General features: G+C 43.1%; 2 protein-coding genes across 2 annotated transcripts in view; both read right to left on the bottom strand.

The window, feature by feature from the left end:
- The window catches only part of GFM1 (G elongation factor mitochondrial 1), a 151,698-nt gene that overhangs the window by 102,911 nt on the left and 29,060 nt on the right, over nt 1–19,727 (bottom strand). The gene's annotated exons all lie outside the window — the stretch shown is intronic.
- The window catches only part of RSRC1 (arginine and serine rich coiled-coil 1), a 103,491-nt gene that overhangs the window by 61,621 nt on the left and 22,143 nt on the right, over nt 1–19,727 (bottom strand). The window contains exon 5 of the mRNA XM_056499134.1: nt 13,689–13,844. Coding sequence (XP_056355109.1) covers nt 13,689–13,844 — 156 coding nt within the window. The remainder of the gene's footprint in view (nt 1–13,688; nt 13,845–19,727) is intronic.

The raw sequence follows: 19,727 nt of genomic DNA, 5'->3' as shown, positions 1-19,727 counted from the left end.
GCAGCCCTTTGGGAACCATGGTCAGGTTCAGCTGAGCCCCAAAAATTCCCCAAATTTGCTGAAATTCCAGCACCTGGGGCTGCATGTGACCCAATTTTAGCACCCTGAAACCTTGTGCTTTTCTAGGTATTCCTGCTGGGAGGGGATAAAAATCCAGTTTGGTTTGACCCAGACTTTGGTTTAATTCCTCTCCTTTTCTCCACCCAGCCTGGGCTGATATCTCAGAATGTCTCAGGTGGGTCAGACAGATTTTCACCCCTACACAAAATAAAAATTTCCCTATTCCAGAGCAAATCTACTGATCTGAGAATATTTCATCTCCTCAACTACCTCACCTTTTTTGGTAAGAAGAGATTTGAGTTTCAGGCTTTCCTTTGCAATTTTTTTTGGTTTTTAATCTCAGTTTGATGTAGCCCCAAGGAAAACCTTTGGAATCCTCTTGGTTTCTCCAAGATGGTCATTCCAAGCAGCCCAGCCTCACTTCCAGTAAGGAAGGAAATTTTATCTTCTAACAACTTCCATGCTGGGCTGTGCTGCAAGACAAATTTATAAAATTTTTTAAAGGGAGAGCTGAAGTTGTTCAAGCTGAGGGGGAATTCCTCAAGTTCCTTGGCCACATATAAAGAGGAAGAAATAATATTTCATCAAAATTAAATAAAACCACAAACTGATTGCATGTCTCAAACACATCTGACCAAACCCAAGCCTAAGAGACAGTGATAGAAATAACCTGGAAGTGCTTTGAAATTAATAAAAACAATAGAGGGAAAAAAATCAGATCAAACCCAGCTAATTGGAGCTGATGGAGGAGAGGAGATGGGCTGGGATCACTAAAGGGATCCCATAAATTCCCACCTTGGTTTTCCCAGGATTCAGACACAACAGGGCAGCAAACACAGAGTTTGGTGCCCAACACAGCCTGGTGAGAACAAGCAAAGTTCTGCAAGCTCCCCTAAATCACAGTTTGCATTTCTGGTAGAAAATCTGACAGCCTAAAAAAAAAAAAAAAAACAAAACCCCAAACCACCAAGCAAAGCTGGCTGAGCTCTTTGTGCTCCTTGAGTTACACAGAACTCCTTCAGGCTCCACTTTTCCAGAATTATTAAATCTAAACTTCTTCCCACACCACAGTGCTCTTGCTCATTTCTTTCTCTTGTCTTTAATAATCTGTTTTTACCCTTTCTCTGCCAGAAAAACCAGCACCATCTGTTTGCTTTGGCACTTCCCAGAGGAAGTGTCCAGGGCAGGAAGGGCTCTGCAGGATGGAACAAACCCAGGGAATGTCCAGACCATGGTTTGGGTTGGAAGGGAGCTCAAAATCCACCTCACACACACAGGCAGGGACACCTTCCCCACACATCTCCCAGAAATATTTTTTGTGTTCTGGAGTTTCTCCAATGAAATCAAAATAATTAGTGTTGCACATTATTGATTTACCACCAAAATGAGGCCAGAAAAAGACAAAAATATAAGACATGTCTCGTTCTACAGCCAAGATTTCCTCCAAATGTTGTTTTTTGGTACAGAGTGAAGAGATTCCTGAAGGAATTGAGCACCATAAACATGGCAGGCTCCAAGAAAACTTGGATCTTAAGGAATTTGGAGATTGATGGTTAAAACCAATACTTCCTGTTGTACCTGCAAATCTTGGAGGTGAAGTGAAATATTCTATTAAAAAGATATATTTACACATAGAAATAAGTGAGGCTGGAAAAGACCTCCAGGATTATCAAAGATTATCAAGTCCAGCCTTTGACCAAACCCCACAATTAGATTAGATTAGGAAATGTAAGATCCAATTTTTGGATCACTCCTGGGCTGGTGACTCCACCCTGTAAACGTGCATCACTTCATTAGTGGCTTGTCTTCATTTTCTCTGTCTGCACTCAGAGTCAGGATTAAAAACACAAAGAAAATGAATTTTCTCATGTTTGGGATTGGTTGTTTATTAATTTTATCTGAAGTACAGAGAGTTCTGCAACATTTGCAGCTACCAGCTAAAGGTGAGCAAAATGGAGCTGAATTTAGCTGGGTACAAGGTCTGTTAAAGCTAAATAGAGAATTAACACCTGTATTATTTATACTTTTAACCCAATAACCAAATATCTGTGACCTGCAGTGCAGCACTGACTGTCCAACCAAAAACCACCTGAAATCATGGAGAAGAAGACAGAAGGAGACAACACCCAAATCTTCCATCTTGTCCCATAACTATTATTATATTATAAAACCTTCAAATTCCAAAAAGCCTTCACCATGTGAAATCACACACTTCTATTTAACTACATATCCATGATTTTAACTCCATCACTCAAATCTGGAAGCTTCTCCAAGACCCCAGGTCAAAAGCAGTGTTCTCCTGGGGGTCAGTGCCAGAAAGCAGAGAAATTCAAAAATTCCAAGTTTCTGGGATCCAACAATCCCCTGCCAGTGCTTAACCAACCCTCCAGGGAATAAATTCTCCCCAAGTCCAACCTGAACCTCCCCTGGCTCTCACAGACCCCCTGAGGTTGGAAAAGATCTCCAAAAATCAGAGGGAACCATTCCTGAGCACTGCAAACTGCTGCTCTAAGCCAAGCCCCAAGTGCAGCTGGTCCAGATCCAAATATTTATTTTTACCTCAGATTTCAGGGTGGTGACCTCAGCCAGCCCAGAGTCAGCTGAGCTCGTGTGTGAATTGAGTTTTTATCATTTCTGAAAGGAGGAGCAGCCAAAACCCCATAGTAGAAATTCTGCCTGTGATGCTCCCAGGATTCAGGATTTCCCTCTATCACACCACTCTTCATATTTGTCTTATTTCCCTCTCTGTAAGAAATGCATCCAATCTCACTGATGTCAATCAGAACAATCTGAATTTTTTGCTAACTGCTGGTGGAAGAATGTGACAGGGAACATTGGAATACTTGTGGCTGAAAGGGATTAAGAGAAAATAAAAAATTTCATAAATTCAATGAATAATTTCATAATTTAGAATGAACGTGCAAAATGAGAGACTGACCTGCACAAACAGCACCTTGCTACTGTTGGAAAAAAGAAGCCTCACATATTGGCTTTCCCCCCATTTTCAGTCTGGGCTGAAAGCTGCAATTTCAATATATAAAATTATTGTGTCTTGCAGAGAAGTGCCACCAAGGGGGGTCCCCAGAAAGTGGAACTGGAACTGTTCCAAGCAAGCAAAGACAGCACAAAGCTCAGGCCTGAGCTCTCACACAAAGGCAGGGCAGCACAAGGCACTGCTCAACTTATTGCAGAGTTAATCAATGTTTTCTGAAAACTCTCAGGCCCTTCAAACTGGTCAGGATGTTCTGGTAATGTAAATAAATAATATATAAAATAGATATATTTTTAAAAAATCCCCTTCCTCTGGTCATCGTGGCTTCAACAGCCAGCTCAGCATTTGGGTGAGAAACTTTTACACCAGTACCAAACACAGAGAATGGAAGAAATTGGAAGAATCAAGTGAAGAAATTTAAAAATAAAGTTGAAAACTTTGCACCTGTGTACAAGAGGATAAAATACTTCAGTTGTCTCTACATGTAATTTTTTTTTTTTTTTTGGCCCAGCAGCAGAAATCCAGCCCAGCCAACAGCTGGAGTCAACAATGCTCAAAGTACAGGTAAAATCATTTCAACTATTTGAAATTTTGCACTGTAAAATTTGCAAACTCTGCTTCATCTCTGGATTCAAGGTGGGCTTTTCCTTGTCAATCTGCAATGACAGAAGCTGCACAAACCAATGGTAAAAGCAGCAGTAAAATGTCCAGTTTTGTACATACAGCACAGCAAAGCATGTGGGACTTGGTGTACTACAAAAGGGCTAAAGATAATTTTTTAAACAGTTTTTCCCATTCTATATCTGGCATTTCTGTCATGAGGTAATGAGGAAGGCTGAAATCAGCACATCCTGAAACATCTTCTGCACTTGCAGGATGTCACAGACCTGACTGGGAATGACAAAAATCCAAGTGCTGAGAAATATTTGAGAAGCTGTAATAGCCCAGCACCAGATAAATATTTTTTTTAAAAATTAAAACACAGCCCCCAAAGCCAGAGCCAGGGGAATTCACTATCTCTTGGACGTGGAATTGATCTGAATGCAATTACTTTATTCTTTTCAGCTCAGTTTGACTTTGAACTAAACATCAATTAATGCACAAACAAGATCTGTTAACTCCAACACTGATTTTTCCATAAAAGATGAGAAGCAGATTCATTGGCCTTCACTGAATGGCTTTGAGCAATCACAACCATCACCCAACTTCATTTTCCAGTGGTCACTTAAACCCTTAATTCTCACCATGAAAACTCCCTCAGCCTCAGTTCTAAAGCCTTAAATTAGCAAACAAGACATCACATAATACAAGCTCCAAAGCTGGGACCTTCCAGTGCTTCAGCTGCCTCAGCCATTGAGCCATGGCCAACAGAAGCTCATTTGAATAATCAATATGACAACCTTATTTTTCTAATGCAAACAGGATTGCTACAGTAAGGTGTCTCACTGCCACATCACAGTCATGGCCTCTTTTAACCCCTAATTAGATTTAGGTGATTATCCCTGCTCTTCCTTACAAGTGTACAGCCTGGATAAGGGATGACAAAAGCTATCTGCCACTTCCTCAGCCTCTGCAGGCTGCAGGTTATGCAGGGAGATACAGGGGGAAGATCAGCCAACAATTGTTATTCATATCACCTCCAGTTTGGAGATAGTCACAGTTTGCCATCCACAAATAGCCCAGAGCATTAGGTAAATGCAAAACCCTTAAGAACACGGGGGTTACACAGATGGAAATTCAAGGTGATGTTGGGGAATTATGTTTAATTCAAATTGGTTATCACAAAGAGAAACTATGGAGAGGTGGTTTTGTGCCTCACACAGGAAACCTTGTCTTTTCTCTGCATTGTCTGCTGGTGTGTAACATTTTACATGGCTGTTTCTACCAAAATTTAAAAGGAAAACAAAAAAAAGAAATCAAACTTAGAAAAAGCAATCCCAAAAGAATTACATTGCTCAACAAAGTCCGAGCAGACAGAGAAGATCTATTACAGAAATGTAATCACATTTCATTTACAAGAACTCTTATCTCAAGCACTTAAACATAACATTTAAACAGTTTTCCATTTTATTGTGCTCAGTATTGGAGCTAATAAGATAGAAAAGTATAATCACGTTAGCAACATTTCTATTGCATTACATAAACACAGCCTGAGATTAAAGGCAGAGCAGGGGAAGGCAGCCTGGAAAACTGAGCCCTGGATTTCTGCTGGCAGCCAGGAGTGTCACTGGGATCATGGGTGGAAAGTGTCACACTGAAACTGGATCCTGACTTCCCAAAATGGCCCTTCCCAGCCTGGCTGGAAAAGGGATTTCACCACTTACTCTCTCCATGGGAAGGTGTTTTGGAGCAGAAGAGAAGTGCTGGCTCTTACTGGAAGGATCATTCATCCAAGACCAGTAAAATCTTCAGAATTGCTAAAAAAACCATTTGGACAGAGCTGTGAAAAGCACTGAAGGGGAATCTTTTTTTAAAATTTTGCATAAGTTGTGGTGAGCAGCAATGCTCCCAGCAGCTCCAGTGCAATCCCTGCACATCCTTCACTTCCCTTGGAGGAATCACTGCAGCTCTTCCCAGATTTCTGCTCCATCCTGGGCTCAGGAGGGGCAAGGCTGGGGGGGAGCCCAGAGCTCACCTGGGGCACCTCCCTGCTCCAGCAGGATGGAGCAGAAGTCTGGGAAGGGAGTGGAATTTTCCCTGGGAGCCTCTCTGGGCAGGGGGAATTTCCTGGGATCAGTCCCTGCCTGCTCCTCTGGTGCCACCACAAAATTTGCTCCAAAACTTGCAGAGCAGGAAGAGAACCAACCAACCATGGAGAAGGGAAGGATCCAGGGAGAGCTCAGAGCCCTCTGCAGAGCCCCAGGGGGCAACAGGAGAGCTGGAGAGGGATTTGGGGACAAGGATGGAGGGACAGGACACAGGGAATGGCTCCACATGGAGAGAGGGCAGGGATGGATGGGATGTTGGGAATTAGGAATTCCCAGAGAAGCTGTGTCTGCTCCTGGATGCATCCAAGGCCAGGCTGGACATTGGAGCTTGGAGCAAATAAATATTTCAGAACCTGGGAAACTTTGTCAGGAGAAAATTTCTCTCCTGTAGCAATATGAGAAGGCACTTCCATGAGTCAGAATATTTTACAGTGCAGAGTAAAATTTTCAAAAATTATAGCTAAAACCTACAGCATGTAACATTTCAAGCCTACAACATCAAGACTTAATTATCTATTATCAATTTACTGAGTTATTGTAGCCTGAATGTTCAAAAAAAGAGAAAAGCAGCAAAATTATTAAAATTTCCTTTAAAGCTCATGGAAGGAGTTTCCAACAAGCTCTGGGGCCCAAAACTTGATTGGTTTTTTTAAAAATAAATTAATTGATGGACTTTAATCTTTTGTCCTCCTCAATAAAAAACACACTGAGACCCTTTAAATCAGATTTAGTGGCTCCCACTCCACATAAACCCTTTCCTTCTCTTCCATCTTCGTGCTCCTGACTCACAGGGGACCTGTAAATTAACTCCCAGCAGAAAATCCCAGTGCAACATGATCCAAACCTTCACCCAGGTTTTTTTTAAACCCTGATCAGCATGGTCAGGAAATAAAGGCAGAGCAAAGGAGGAAATACAAAGGAAAATGGAGATGGCAGAGGCAGGCACATGAAGGTTTCTCACTCCTGTGCTGAACACTCCCCAGAAATGCACTGTCTGTATTTCCCTGATACTCTCCAAAGCACAAGCAATGCCCACCTGACAGGAATCAATGGAAACCCCTTTTCCCTCTTGGCCACAGCATGATCCCATTAAGCTCAAAAGATTCTGACCTGAGCAGCCCAGGCAGACGTTCCTGATCAATTCCTTAATCCATCTGGAGAGAATGGACTGATCCTGCTGCTTCCACTGCAGTCATAATTCCATTCCCAACATAATTCACCATTAAATGGGCCTTGTATTACAAGAACTTCAGCTGCTGGGAGCAGGATCCAGGAGAATCCAAGATGTTCCCTCTGGGTCTCCCCATTCCTCCCCTGGAAGTCTCCCAAAGCATTTCCCAGCCCCATCTGTCATGGATATTTAAAGATGTTGGTTTTTACACTGCCAATAATGTAAAAATTGATGGCTGGAGTGGAAGTCATTCCTAGATTTTTTCCCCCAGAAAAAGTACAACACATCAGGTTGCCATAATCCATGGAAAAGAGGGAATAAAGCCAAGAGGATGCTGAATTACTGTCACAAGCCATGGGCTGATGGGTTCTGCTGGGGAACTGAAGGTGTTTGATGCCAAGAAGGGATCAGGGATTCTCAATGAACAGAGAAGGACATGAAGGTCAAGAGCACCCTCTGCACCTGGAAATCTCTGATGGGAACCACCCAGAAGTTCTCAGAATGGAAAATTGGGGTTGGAAAATTTGGATTTTCCTCTTCTCCACAGAAGATCCAAGAACTTTCCCTGCTCAATGGAAATTTTCTCCAATGAAAGGGTGTGGAAGCAGGACAAGAAGCACAGGTTATTGTAGGGTTGTAGGAACATCCTGCTTTGCACAGAACCAGAGCCTGGAAGTAAATCATGGAATCACAGAGAGATTTGGGCTGGAAGGGACCTTAAAACCACCCAGTGCCACCCTGCCATGGGCACAGGGACATCTCCCACTGCCCCAGGGGCTCCAGCCCCAATGTCCAACCTGGACACTGCCAGGGATCCAGGGGCAGCCACAGCTGCTCTGGGAATTCCATCCCAGCCAGGAATTCCTTCCCAATATCCAATCCACATCCCTCTTCTCTCCATTTAAAAGATTCCCTCGTGTCCTGTCGCTGATCAACAATTCAGATTATTTAAGTTTGTCACGTTATTTTATAACACCAAACAACAGAAAGGTCCAAAATTAGACCAGGATTAGAAATGCCTCGTCCAAACAAAGATTCTCCTTCCCATTCTAACCAAAGCCAAGGATGGTTTCTAATCTCCATAGCAGGTAAGCTCATTCCAGAAAATCCAAAATACGAAGTGCAACAGCGAGTTTGATATTGTAGTGTGAATTCCAGGTTCACTTCACCACAGCATTATCTTTTCCATGGGCTGTTTGTGACCTGTCTGAGGAGCAGTTTGCTCTTTGGGCTGGGTTTTCCCTGGTGGTTTTAGTTGCAGGATGCAGGAGCAGGGTGCAGGGTGAGGTGATTACTGTATCTCTGCTGCTCAGTATCTGCAGGGTGTCTGGGTGCCACTCCAGCTCCTCAAAGCCACTAAAGAGATTACAGCTCACACTAACTGGATTTGCACAGCTCGGGATCATTCACTTTGGATTCCTCCTGCCCAGATTAAGGCAGGCCATTAAAACAATAGTCAGCTGCTCTCCCAGCACAAGGTGTCCCAGGGAAAAAAAAAAAAAAAAAACAAAAACCAACCCAAAACTCCATGTTTACATTCAGAGCCTGTGTGTGTTTGGACATGAGGGCAAACAAAACCTTCTTCCAGCAGGATCACTCCCTGCTCAAGGAATGATTCCACTAAAAAGCCAGGATAATGCAAATTATATAGTTATAAAGGGACAATCGTGGTGGCTGGCAGTTTTAAGGAGCAGATAGTTTGGAAAATTTTAAACAGCTTAAAAGAATGTGTGTCTTTGAAGATACTGCCTTCAAATGCATTCCAAAACCTATTTCTGGAAATAGGGAGAAATATAATTCCCTCAACATAGCCCATGAATTTAGCAGGGAAGCTCATTTGACAGGCATCACTAACTGACAGTCTGAGCTACAGAATTCAAACACAACACTCAGATTTTTGTACTTGGCACTGAAAGTACTTAATGAATGACAATTAAATGGTTGCTCTGAACTAAAACCTATTTATTTCCCAGAGCCAGTGGCTCCCCAGCACCTCCTGCACAGTTTTGCTCCACAGCTTACACACGTGTCCCATCCACGCTGGCTTTTCCAGCTGTCTGGGAGTGAAAGGAAAAGAAATCATCCCATATGCTGCTGCCTATTAAATAAATGGCCAGTCTTTTGAGTCCTAAAAGGGGATTTTTAGCAAACAAAAAGAAAAACAAGGCCAACACAGCTCAGACAACAATAGCAACAAATCTCGGTCAAAGGCAAGTGACCCTCAAGCTGCTCTGGGCACATGGAGGTCTCAGTCCTTTTCAGGAAAACCTTCCTCTGCTTCCCATTAGCCTTTGGCTGACTTACTGGCAGGAAACTGTCCTTGTTTGGCCTCTCAGCTGCTTCCTGCTGCCTGCCAGCAGAGCTGGGGGCTCCTCATCCATCCCCCTGCCTGGGCACTCAGGATCCCTCCCTGGGCACCCCAACCTGCTCAGCTCCTTCTCCACCAGGAGCCTGGCAGGCAAGGGGTTAAACTCACTGCTCTGAGGTCACCCAACACTCACCAACACCACCAGGTGACTTCTCCATCACCCCCTGTTTGGACTCTGGAGGTAGAAGGGAAGGCAAAATAAGTAATAAATTAATTAATTAACCAACAGAAGAGGCTTTTTGGTTTTATTGTGGATAAGTGACTCCCCTGCCATGAGAACACATCCTAAAGATCCTGGAAAACCCACCTGGAGTCCCAGCAGGTGCCTGGAAGCCACTGGAGCATCCCAGGATGGACAAAGGGGATCAACCTGTCATTAAATTTAGAAGCTGCTCTTCAAGAACCAAGAGAAATCACTGGAACCAAGAATCTTTAAACTTTAGTAAAGCACTTCTCAGCAGCACAACTGGAGCTCTTGTTAAATCCTCAGACACAAAATAAACCCTCTTGGATTAAGGAAAAGGTTTTTCCTCTAACAAAAGATATTTCTGCTATAAGCTCCAAACTCCTTTCCACCACAGGATGGAGTAGTTTGGTTTCAGCACTCAAAATGCAGTTGCTAATTTTAAACAGATTTTAAAGAAGATCTCCAGTTTTTCTAGGATTTTCAATGTTTAAGAATCTGCAATTCCCACCAGCCCATTTCTACTGCAGGACAGGCTCTGCCCCCATTTTTCTGGAAGCAGGAAATGTTTCCTCCTCTAGGATGCTGAAACTCAACAACAAGAACATGATCAAGGTTGAACCATGGCAGGCAAGGCTCCAGCCCAGTAGCAATCCTTATTTATTATATTTGGGATCAAAACTTCCAAAATGAATATATTTTCCTTTTGGACTCCTGAGCTACAAGCTAAACACAAAGTACTTTCTATTTTCCTCATAAGCCTCTTTGAAATAAACTCCAAAGAGAATTCAAATAACCAAAGAGAACTCCTGAATTTGAGACCTGAGCAGTGCAAATTAAACAAGTGTCGTGGCACCCTGAACATCAATTTGCACGTTTCTGCTCCTTGGGAAATGGGTTTTGTCAGGTAAGAATTTGAGGAAAAGGTCTTGGAGAGACAAAAATCAGCTTTTCCAAGCCTTCAGTTCCTGGTGTAACACGTGGGATATTCCAGATTCCAGAGGAATCTCCCAGTCAAACACTTCCACTGGTGAAAGGCAATGAGATCTCTCATCTTCCCCAATGAATTCTGCATGCAAACGTGTCAGCCCAGCCCAGAGCTCCCTGCTGGCAGGCTGGGAGGGTGATAAATGTTTAATGCAAGCAGCACACCCAGCTCAGTGTCAGACACAGCTCCCACACGGCCCCTTTGATCCAGCACAGCTCCCCAGCAGGTCTGGGGTGCTCTGCCCCACACAGCTCCACCACCCCCTGCAAACCAGGGCCAATTACCAGAAATGACTCCCCACTGCACTGGGGGGAAGAGAAGGAAGGGAAAAATAATTGTGTGCCAAGCTCCAGGAGAGTCTGACTGAGGGAAGTCCAATATTCCCACTTTACTGCTGATGTTTTCTGCAAATGGCAGAAGTTTCATCCACAGCCATCAAACAGCCACATCCCATCCATGGCATGGATCCAGCTGAAGGGATTTGGGGACATGCCACTGGAAAAGGGCTCCTGGCCAGGGGGACCTCAGTGAAACCTCACAGACCTGAGGTGTGGAAAGTGGAGATTGTGTTTGAACAACAAACTGCTGAGCTCTGTAACTCTGACAGGACTCAGGGGATGGATTCCCTCTGCCAGGGGCAGGGATAGACGGGATCTGGGGAAGGAATTGTTCCCTGGGAGGGTGGGGAGGCTTGCAATAGAATTCCAGAGCAGCTGTGGCTGCCCCTGGGTCCCTGGCACTGTGGAAGGTGTCCCTGCCCAGCAGGAGCTGGAATGAGAAGAGATTTAAGGTATTTCCCAAACCATTCCAGGATTCTGGGATCTGTCAAAGTATTTAAGCAGCTGTGAAACCATTAATGCCCAAATGTATCAATAACCTTATTAAGGATCAGCAATTAAACCAGTGGTCAGGTTTTAATGGTTCACCACTTCTTTTCTCTGAACTGAGGAGCTGCTCTTAATTTATTCCATTAAAAATTGTCAAAATCACTTAGAGAAGTAATCCAAAATTAGTAAGAAGTAATCCAAGTAGTTAGAAGTAATCCAAAAAACTAGTACACAAATAATAATGAGACCCAAAAAATCCAGGAGAAGTTATTTAAAACAAACAAGTTTTTAGCAGATTTTCCCCCCTCAATTTAACAATGAACAAGGAATCTTATGAAAAACAACAGAATTTGCATGTTTTGAAGCTGATCAAGACTTGAAACATCAAAATTCAACAGCACACCCAACCAGGTCAATGAAGACACGTGTGCAGGTTGTTTTAAAACAAGCCAATTTCAAAAAGCATAAATAAAAGATGAATGTAATGCTTAGTTAAATGATTAATGATTAGTTAAAAAAAAAAATAAAATAGTGGAAAAACATTGTAGTACTGTAGCAGCCCTCACAGCTGAATGGAGATGCTGCTGGTCTAAATGTGGGATTTGGGAGTGGAGGGAACTCCTGGGAGCTCCCAGCCCAAATTCCAAGCAGCTCCTGCCACAATTTCCCTCTATAATGGTTGGACAGGGGGAACATCCCTTAAAACATTTCAGGATATAAGAGAAGAGTTGAGCTGTTTCATGCCCATCTCATGAACAGCTGGTACTTCAACAACCCAGAAATTCTGTGTTCAACATTAGAGAATCACCACTGAAACGAGGAATGCCAAAGGACAATGCCCAGAATAATATTTTTTTTAATAATTTTAATTTTTCACTTCTGAAATTTCTCTTCAGACGTTTACTGTGACAAGATCTCCCTTGAAAGAATTTAAAGCTGCCCCCAAAAAAACCCCAAGCACAGATGTTTCCCCCTCACATCTACAAACACACCCCAAAAACCAAGGACAGAAAATCATCATTAGGAGCCACAAACAAATTTGCAGCTTAATTAGTGAAAAAAAGCATTTTGATTCTGAGCTTTGGAGGAGCAGTAAAGCCCCAAATATACAACAACTCTCAGATAAGCTGCAGTGCTGCCAAGCTGAAATACCTCCTTTTATGCAAAGTTAAACTATAAAGTCAAGCAGCACCTGAGAATTTATGTTGCAGCTTCCCACAATCTGGCTTCAGGCTGATCTTCATTACAGCTCCAAAGCAGCTATTTTGAATAAATACATTCCAAACAGCCATGAATTTAAACTGGGAGCCAGACCTGGTCCTTGAGGTGCCTTTGAGGAAGGATCTGCTCCAATACTGAGGTCACAGATTCCCTGATGCTGGAGGTTCTGGAAGGGCTCTGCTGAATAATGAGATTTTCAGGGCTGATCTAGACTCTAGGTCTAGAAATTAATCTGCTTGGAGAGCCCAAACTGGATCCAGCTTAACCAGGAATTTTCCTGCTGCCTCAGGGAACAAGGGGAAAATTCCAGAAGCCAACAGAAGTTCACATGTGGGTGGAAGATGCTGCTCTAGAAATTCCCCAGGAGACTTTTTCAGTGGGAATCCACCCAAGGGAAGGTCATGAAGTGACACCTCAGTGTTTTCTTCTTTGGAAGGGATCAGACCAACAGGGAAAAGGCAAACAGCCCAGGAAAGGCTGCACAAGAGCCTGGTGTATAAAGCAGAGGGAATTACATAAATTCCATAAAATGTAAAAAATGACACTGCCTTTCCTGAAATCTGTAATCAACAATCTAAGTTATTCCAAGCAGAACCTGGACTGCCAGCAGGTTCTCAAAGGTTCCCATCATTCAAGGCTTGTGCTGAAACTGCATTTTTGAGCCACAACCAAAGCCCAGGAGGAACTTCTGCCACTGGGAGGAGGTGCAGGTGTGTGAGAACAGTGAAATCCATCTTCTCCTAGGAAGAAGCTCTCATGCTTTCCAATATTCTTCATTTCTCCCCTGAATTATGGCTATTACAAAGGAATAATGTTTATACTAACAAACTGCAGAAAGCTCTTTAACCCATCTGAAACCAAGTGGGGGGAAAGGGTTGAAAATCAAACCATCAGTAAATGCAAAATACTGCCACACTGCAGAACTGCAAAACCCTAAAACCCCCACTCTTCAAACATTCTGAATCACTCCCACTCAGTTTACATAAAACACAACTTAAGGCAAAAAGGAAAATTAACACAAGAGTGAAAAGACACTGAGCTGTTGACTGGTTTTGTTCCAATTCCCACTTTGTTTAAGTAAAACACAAGGCAAAAAAGGAAATGAATACAAGAGTGAAAAGACACGGAGCTGTTGTTGTTCCAGCTCCATAATTTGGTGTTTCACTTACCCAGCCTTGGAGCCATGAGTCTCCCTCTCCTTCCCTTTGCCCTTGTCCTTGGCTCTGTCCTTGTCCTTGTCCCGCCGGCGGCGCTCCCGGGAGCCGCTGGGGGTTCTCCTGTGGCTGCTCCTCTCGCTGCTGCGGCTGTAGGAGCGCGGCCGGGACCTGCACGGGGACAGAGCAGGGCCCAGGTCACCAATGTGGGCAGAACTGCAGCACCACCAACCAGATCACCAACCAGATCACCCACTGGGGCAGAACTGCAGCACCACCAACCAGATCACCAACCACCAGATCACCCACTGGGGCAGAACTGCAGCACCAAAAACCAGATCACCAACCAAATCACCAATTGGGCAGAACTGCAGCATCACCAACCAGATCACCAACCCCAGATCACCAACTGGGGCAGAACTGCAGCACCACCAACCAGATCACCAATGTGGGCAGAACTGCAGCACCACCAACCAGATCACCAATGTGGGCAGAACTGCAGCACCACCAACCAGATCACCAATGTGGGCAGAACTGCAGCACCACCAACCCCAGATCACCAACCAGATCACCCACTGTGGGCAGAACTGCAGCACCACCAACCCCAGATCAGCAACCAGATCACCCACTGGGGCAGAACTGCAGCACCACCAACCCCAGATCACCAACCCCAGATCACCCACTGGGGCAGAACTGCAGCATCACAAACCCCAGATCACCAACCCAAATCACCAACTGGGGCAGAACTGCAGCATCACAAACCAGATCACCCACTGGGGCAGAACTGCAGCACCACCAACCAGATCAACCCCAGATCACCCACTGGGGCAGAACTGCAGCACCACCAACCCCAAATCACCAATGTGGGCAGAACTGCAGCATCACAAACCAGATCACCACCCCAGATCACCAACTGGGGCAGAACTGCAGCAGCATGGAGAGCAACCCATGGCCAAACACCTCAACTCAACCATGGCACCGAGTGCCACACCCAGTCTGATTTAAACACATCCAGGATGGTGACCTGGAGAAGGTACCTGGAACAGAGGCTGGACAGAGTTAAAGGAATGAAATTTATTAATTCTTTTTAAAACTTCTTAAATTTATTAAAAGGCCTTCAAAGGATTCACCTTGGTCAGTGCAAGGTGCCAAGATGGCGGCCCAGAGTCACTATTTTCACACTTTTATAAGTTTTTTTCCATTTCCATCTTGAGGTTCATTGTCCAATTCCAGCTCCAGGTTCCACCAACATGGAACAGAACTTCAGCATCATGGAGAGCAACCCACGGCCAAACACCTCAACTCAGCCATGGCACAAGTGCCACACCCAGTCTGATTTAAACACATCCAGGATGGTGACCTGGAGAGGGTACCTGGAACAGAGGCTGGACAGAGTTAAAGGAATAAAATTTATTAATTTTTATTTAAAGGCTTTAGAGTTAAATTTATTAAAAGGCCTTCAAAGGATTCACCTTGGGCAGTGCAAGGCCCAAGACGGGCCCCAGATGGAGCCCAAAAATGGGAGTCCCAGATAATGAGTTTCACACTTTTATCAGTTTTGTTCCATTTCCATCAGGGGTTTATTGTCCAATCCCAGCTCCAGGCTCTGCAGTCCCACCCTCCCAGATTCTCTCCTCAATTTTCTCTGTTTGCACTTTTTGGGGCTGGAGCTGCAGCGTGTCCTTGGTTCTGGGCTGGACAAGGATTGTTGTGTGTGCCTGAGCTGGGAGGAGAACTTGGGACACTTTGTGTGGAGTTCAGAGTTCTACACTAATGCAGTACAAAATCTGGAAAATATGAAAGCTAAAACTTAAGACCTCAACTCCACCACCTCCCTGGGCAGACCATTCCAGTACTTTATCACCCTGTCCATAAATAACTTTTTTCTGATATCCAACCTGTATTTTCCCTGGCACAGTCTAAGACTCTGTGCTCTGGTTCTGCCTGGAGAACGAGACCAACCCCACCTGGCTAAAACCTTTCACACTCCCAGCTTGGGACCATCTGCAGATTTACAAATTACAGACTCAACCCCCTCATCCATGTCCTCAATTAAAATACTGACCAGGACAGACCCCTGAGGGACACCACATGGTCACGAATTTTTCACACTTTTATAAGTTTGGTCCATTTACGTATCAGGGGTTAATTCCCCAGTTACAGCTTTAGGTAATGAAGTTTTTTACCCCCAGTCTGCTCCCCTCTAACTCACTTTTATTTTATATTTTTCAGGACCTGAGACAGCGAGGTGTCCTTGAGCTCCAGGCCTGGACAGGAACTGTTTTGTCTGAATAAAATGAGAGAACAGGAGCTGACAGGCCACGGAGTTTTAGAGTTATACACCAAGTACAGGATCTGAAAAATATAAAAGCTAAATCCTAATTGAGTAGACTGACAGGGAAAAAAATAACCTGGGGAAGAGATTCTGATTAAAAAGGGTTCTATCTTTTCCAGAATCTATTGGATTACCTAAATAATCAGAACAGGAGCCACCAAAACTCTTGTGAGAAGCAGCCAGGTAGTGAAGGAAGGAGACTCCTGCACTACAGAGAGAAGGGGCTGCTTCAAGGCAGACAAAAAGGATCCCCCAAAGTGTAAAATACCAAATTAATCTAGAAAAGACCACCTGCAATTCCTCCACAGAGACATCCAGATCACTTCTGTCTCCAAAAACCACAGTGGGTGAAGTCAGACTTCAGGCATCACTAAGCCAAGTTTGCTACCAAGAGTTTCATCTCCAGGTTTTAGAAGCTTTTGCTCCTCAGCCCTGAATAAAAACACTTTTTTTTAGATGCTGTAAAGGTCCAGAGTGAAAATCTCAGAGATCTTACTGCCCTATTTTCACAGTTACAAAATTTCATCCTCAGAACAACCCTTGCCATCAGCACTGCACCTCAACCTTATAACAGTTAAATCTTATTATTAAATTTTAATGCATTTCACAATGTAACATTTTACAATACTTTTAAACTGACAATTCAGAAAAAAAAAAAAAAAAAAAAAAAAAAAAGAGAGAAAACATTGCTCCTGCTCTGAAAAAGAGATGTAAAATAAAGAACACAACATAAGATTAATCCATTAGCAAAATGGAAAAAAGATCAAGAAGTATTAGGACTGGTTCTTTGTGTGTCCAAAACGCTTTCATTATTCCTGAGTTTCTTGCAGAAGATTTTCTGATTTTTATTTAATAATTTATCATGGATCAATTCTACCTGAGTAGACAAGGAATATTTAGGAAAAACCAGGTCAAGTTTTTCCTTGGGTTCTCTCACCTGAGCACCCTGGCCTTGGGAATGTGTCCAGAGGATGCAATGAGATGGGCTTTAAGGTCCCTCCCAAACCATCCCATGATTCCCTCAGAAGTTCTGATGGCACCTCATGCAAAAGTTTCATTAAGTACTGAGGGAAATGGGGAAATTTTTAAAACAGTATAAAAAAGTTTCTTTAGCACCTCTTGGAGTGTGTCAAATCACACAGAAAAAAATCCCTCCTTTTATGAAACAACAACTGCTTAATAAAACTCAACAATAGACTGAGGAAAGGAAAATCCTCCATCCAGATGAGGCAATAAATTACATTTCTGGAATTTGTCCAGCACATGGGAGTTCAGGTCCCTGTTCCTGCCAGGAGCAGCTCCAGGGGTCAGGGCTGGGTTCCTGTTTCAGCAGCTGGTACCTTCCACCAGCAGCTCTCCATCCTGCTCCCTCCAGGAGCATTAATTAATAGATCAAATTACCACTGCACTGCTGTGTTATTAACTGGAGAACATTTGCTGGCTCAAAATGGATTTTTAGTGTGTCATCACAAATGTAAAAGTGTCCATCCATCCTTACTCCTCAAGCAGAGGGAGTTTTGACTTAAGAAAATCTAATTTTTGGTTGGCACAGATGTTTTTACAAAGATCATGATGAGGCAGCAGAGAATTAAAGAGCACTGCCCTAAATCCATGATTCCCAGGTAACCCTGATTTCTCAGAACTCTGCAGGTAAGTCCAAAACAGAAAAAAAAAAACAAAAAACCAACCAAACAAACAATCGCTGTAGCAACACAAATCACCTTTAATTGATCCTCACTTAAGGGCACAGTCCTCCCACCAGGAATAACTGAGGAATCTAAAATATTGATTGCTAAAGAATTTCAGTTCCTCAACTCAAATCTAGAGTTCACTTCTACCTTCTGCAGGTGCAAATAACAAATTCAGCTCAGGGAGGCTGGATGCTCAATTCCTGCTCATTCCCATGTCTATGCAGAACTGGTGGCAGGTGACATTTATACACAGGAAACAGCTTTTAAAAATTAAAAAGAGTTATTGCATCAATTTTCTCCATCCCTGGTAGGCTGGGCAGGGACTGGAGCTCCCTGGGATGGCACAGCTTCCATGTCCCAGCACCCTCACAGGGATGAATTTCTTCTCAAAATCTCACCCAAATTTCCCTTTCCATCAGCTTCAGGCCATTCCCATCTCTCTCCTGTTCCTTAATTCCTATTAAAGTACCTTGCAAATCTACAGGACAGGAAATCAAGATTAAACTTCCTGAAATGGAGCTCTCCAAAGTCATCTGTGTCCCCAACTCATCACCAAACCACAACAAAAGTCCACAGATCTGGCAGAGAAGACAGATTTTCTATTTTATCTGCTGTTGAAAAATAACAAGAATCACAATTAGTCCTATTAAAGTAAGGCCCCAAATGTTCAAATTATGGAACTACCAGAGGGAACAAAAAAAAAAAAAAAAACACCCACCAAAAAATGAAGCTGGAAAGGAGATTTCCAGCATGGATCCCCTTCCCCCCCAAACAACACCCAAAACACCCACCCACCATGCCAAAGGTTAAGTCATTTAGTCAAGTTCAAAGATCTTCAAAGAGTTCTTAGATCCAGATAAGCCCATATGTTCCCAAAATTCTGTGAAAAGCCATTACTTTCCAATCTGCTTTTCATGTCTAAGTTGCAGAACACACAGATGCTTGGCATCACTCAGGATCCCTAAATTCTCACACCAGATAATCAAGGCTCACCAATAACTTCCCTATCTGAAACCCTAAGAAATGGCTTTATTCCATCAACACTCGGGCCCCTTGTAAAAATTGAAAGTCTCCATAAAAGCCCATTCAGTTACTGCACAATAAGTGTTAATTTGCTAATTTCTTCACAGGTAATCAATTAAAATGTAAAATATTGGATAAAATTAGTTGCACTAAATTTAACAGCTGCTCCATAAGCATAATTAGTTTCACAAGGGCCATATGTATTCTGAGCAGAGACTGAGTTGAAACAAATAAGAGGATTTTAAAACAAGTTTGAGGAAATCTGCATTTAATTAGCAGGTGGGCACTACAACTGCATAATGTTTTTATACATTTATATTTATGAAGTGACAGAAGATCTAAAGGCTTTTTAAAATGGCGTTTATTGTTTGAATGGGAACTGTTTTGCTGCATGCTAAAGTGATTTAAATCCTTATAGCCCCTGCTTTGAAAAAATCATAAATGGTGAAAGAAAACATGTGGAAAACTGTAAAACTAGAAAGAATTTGCGACAAAAAGCAGAGCCACATACCATAAGCAAAAGGAAACTACACTTAATTAAATGTACACTACATCTGGAATATCAGCCTAATAAAACGTGCAACTATTAATTCTCATTGTTCTGAAGGAAATGAGGTCAGTGGCGTTTAGTATTTCCCCAATTATGCTGCACTAAAGCACTGAACTCTATCTTAGAGGTCCAACCTCATCTCTTCAAAAGGTTACAACTGCAAAAAGAGACTTTTTCAAAACCCAAGACAGGGTTTGTTTTCTTCCCTTTGAGCTCTTCCAGGAAAGGCAAAGTTTTGTAAAAATAATTTTGTTTTCTAGGCAAACAGCAAGCCCCACTCCAAAGAACAGAGCTGAGATGTCAACTTCTCCCCTGGAATTCTTCTAAGCATCTCTCACCTGCCACAAGCCTCATTAGATTATTTTCATCTCAGTGGCCACAAACAAAAGCCAACAGATTCAGGGCTCTTGAATTCTTCAGCCATAAATCCAAGGAACAATGGAACAACTGCACTG

The sequence above is a fragment of the Oenanthe melanoleuca genome, chromosome 9, assembly GCF_029582105.1.
Source record: "Oenanthe melanoleuca isolate GR-GAL-2019-014 chromosome 9, OMel1.0, whole genome shotgun sequence".
NCBI classification, from domain to species: domain Eukaryota; kingdom Metazoa; phylum Chordata; class Aves; order Passeriformes; family Muscicapidae; genus Oenanthe; species Oenanthe melanoleuca.
Note: the sequence above shows the minus strand (reverse complement) of the source record. Positions and strands in the feature narration are given on the sequence as shown.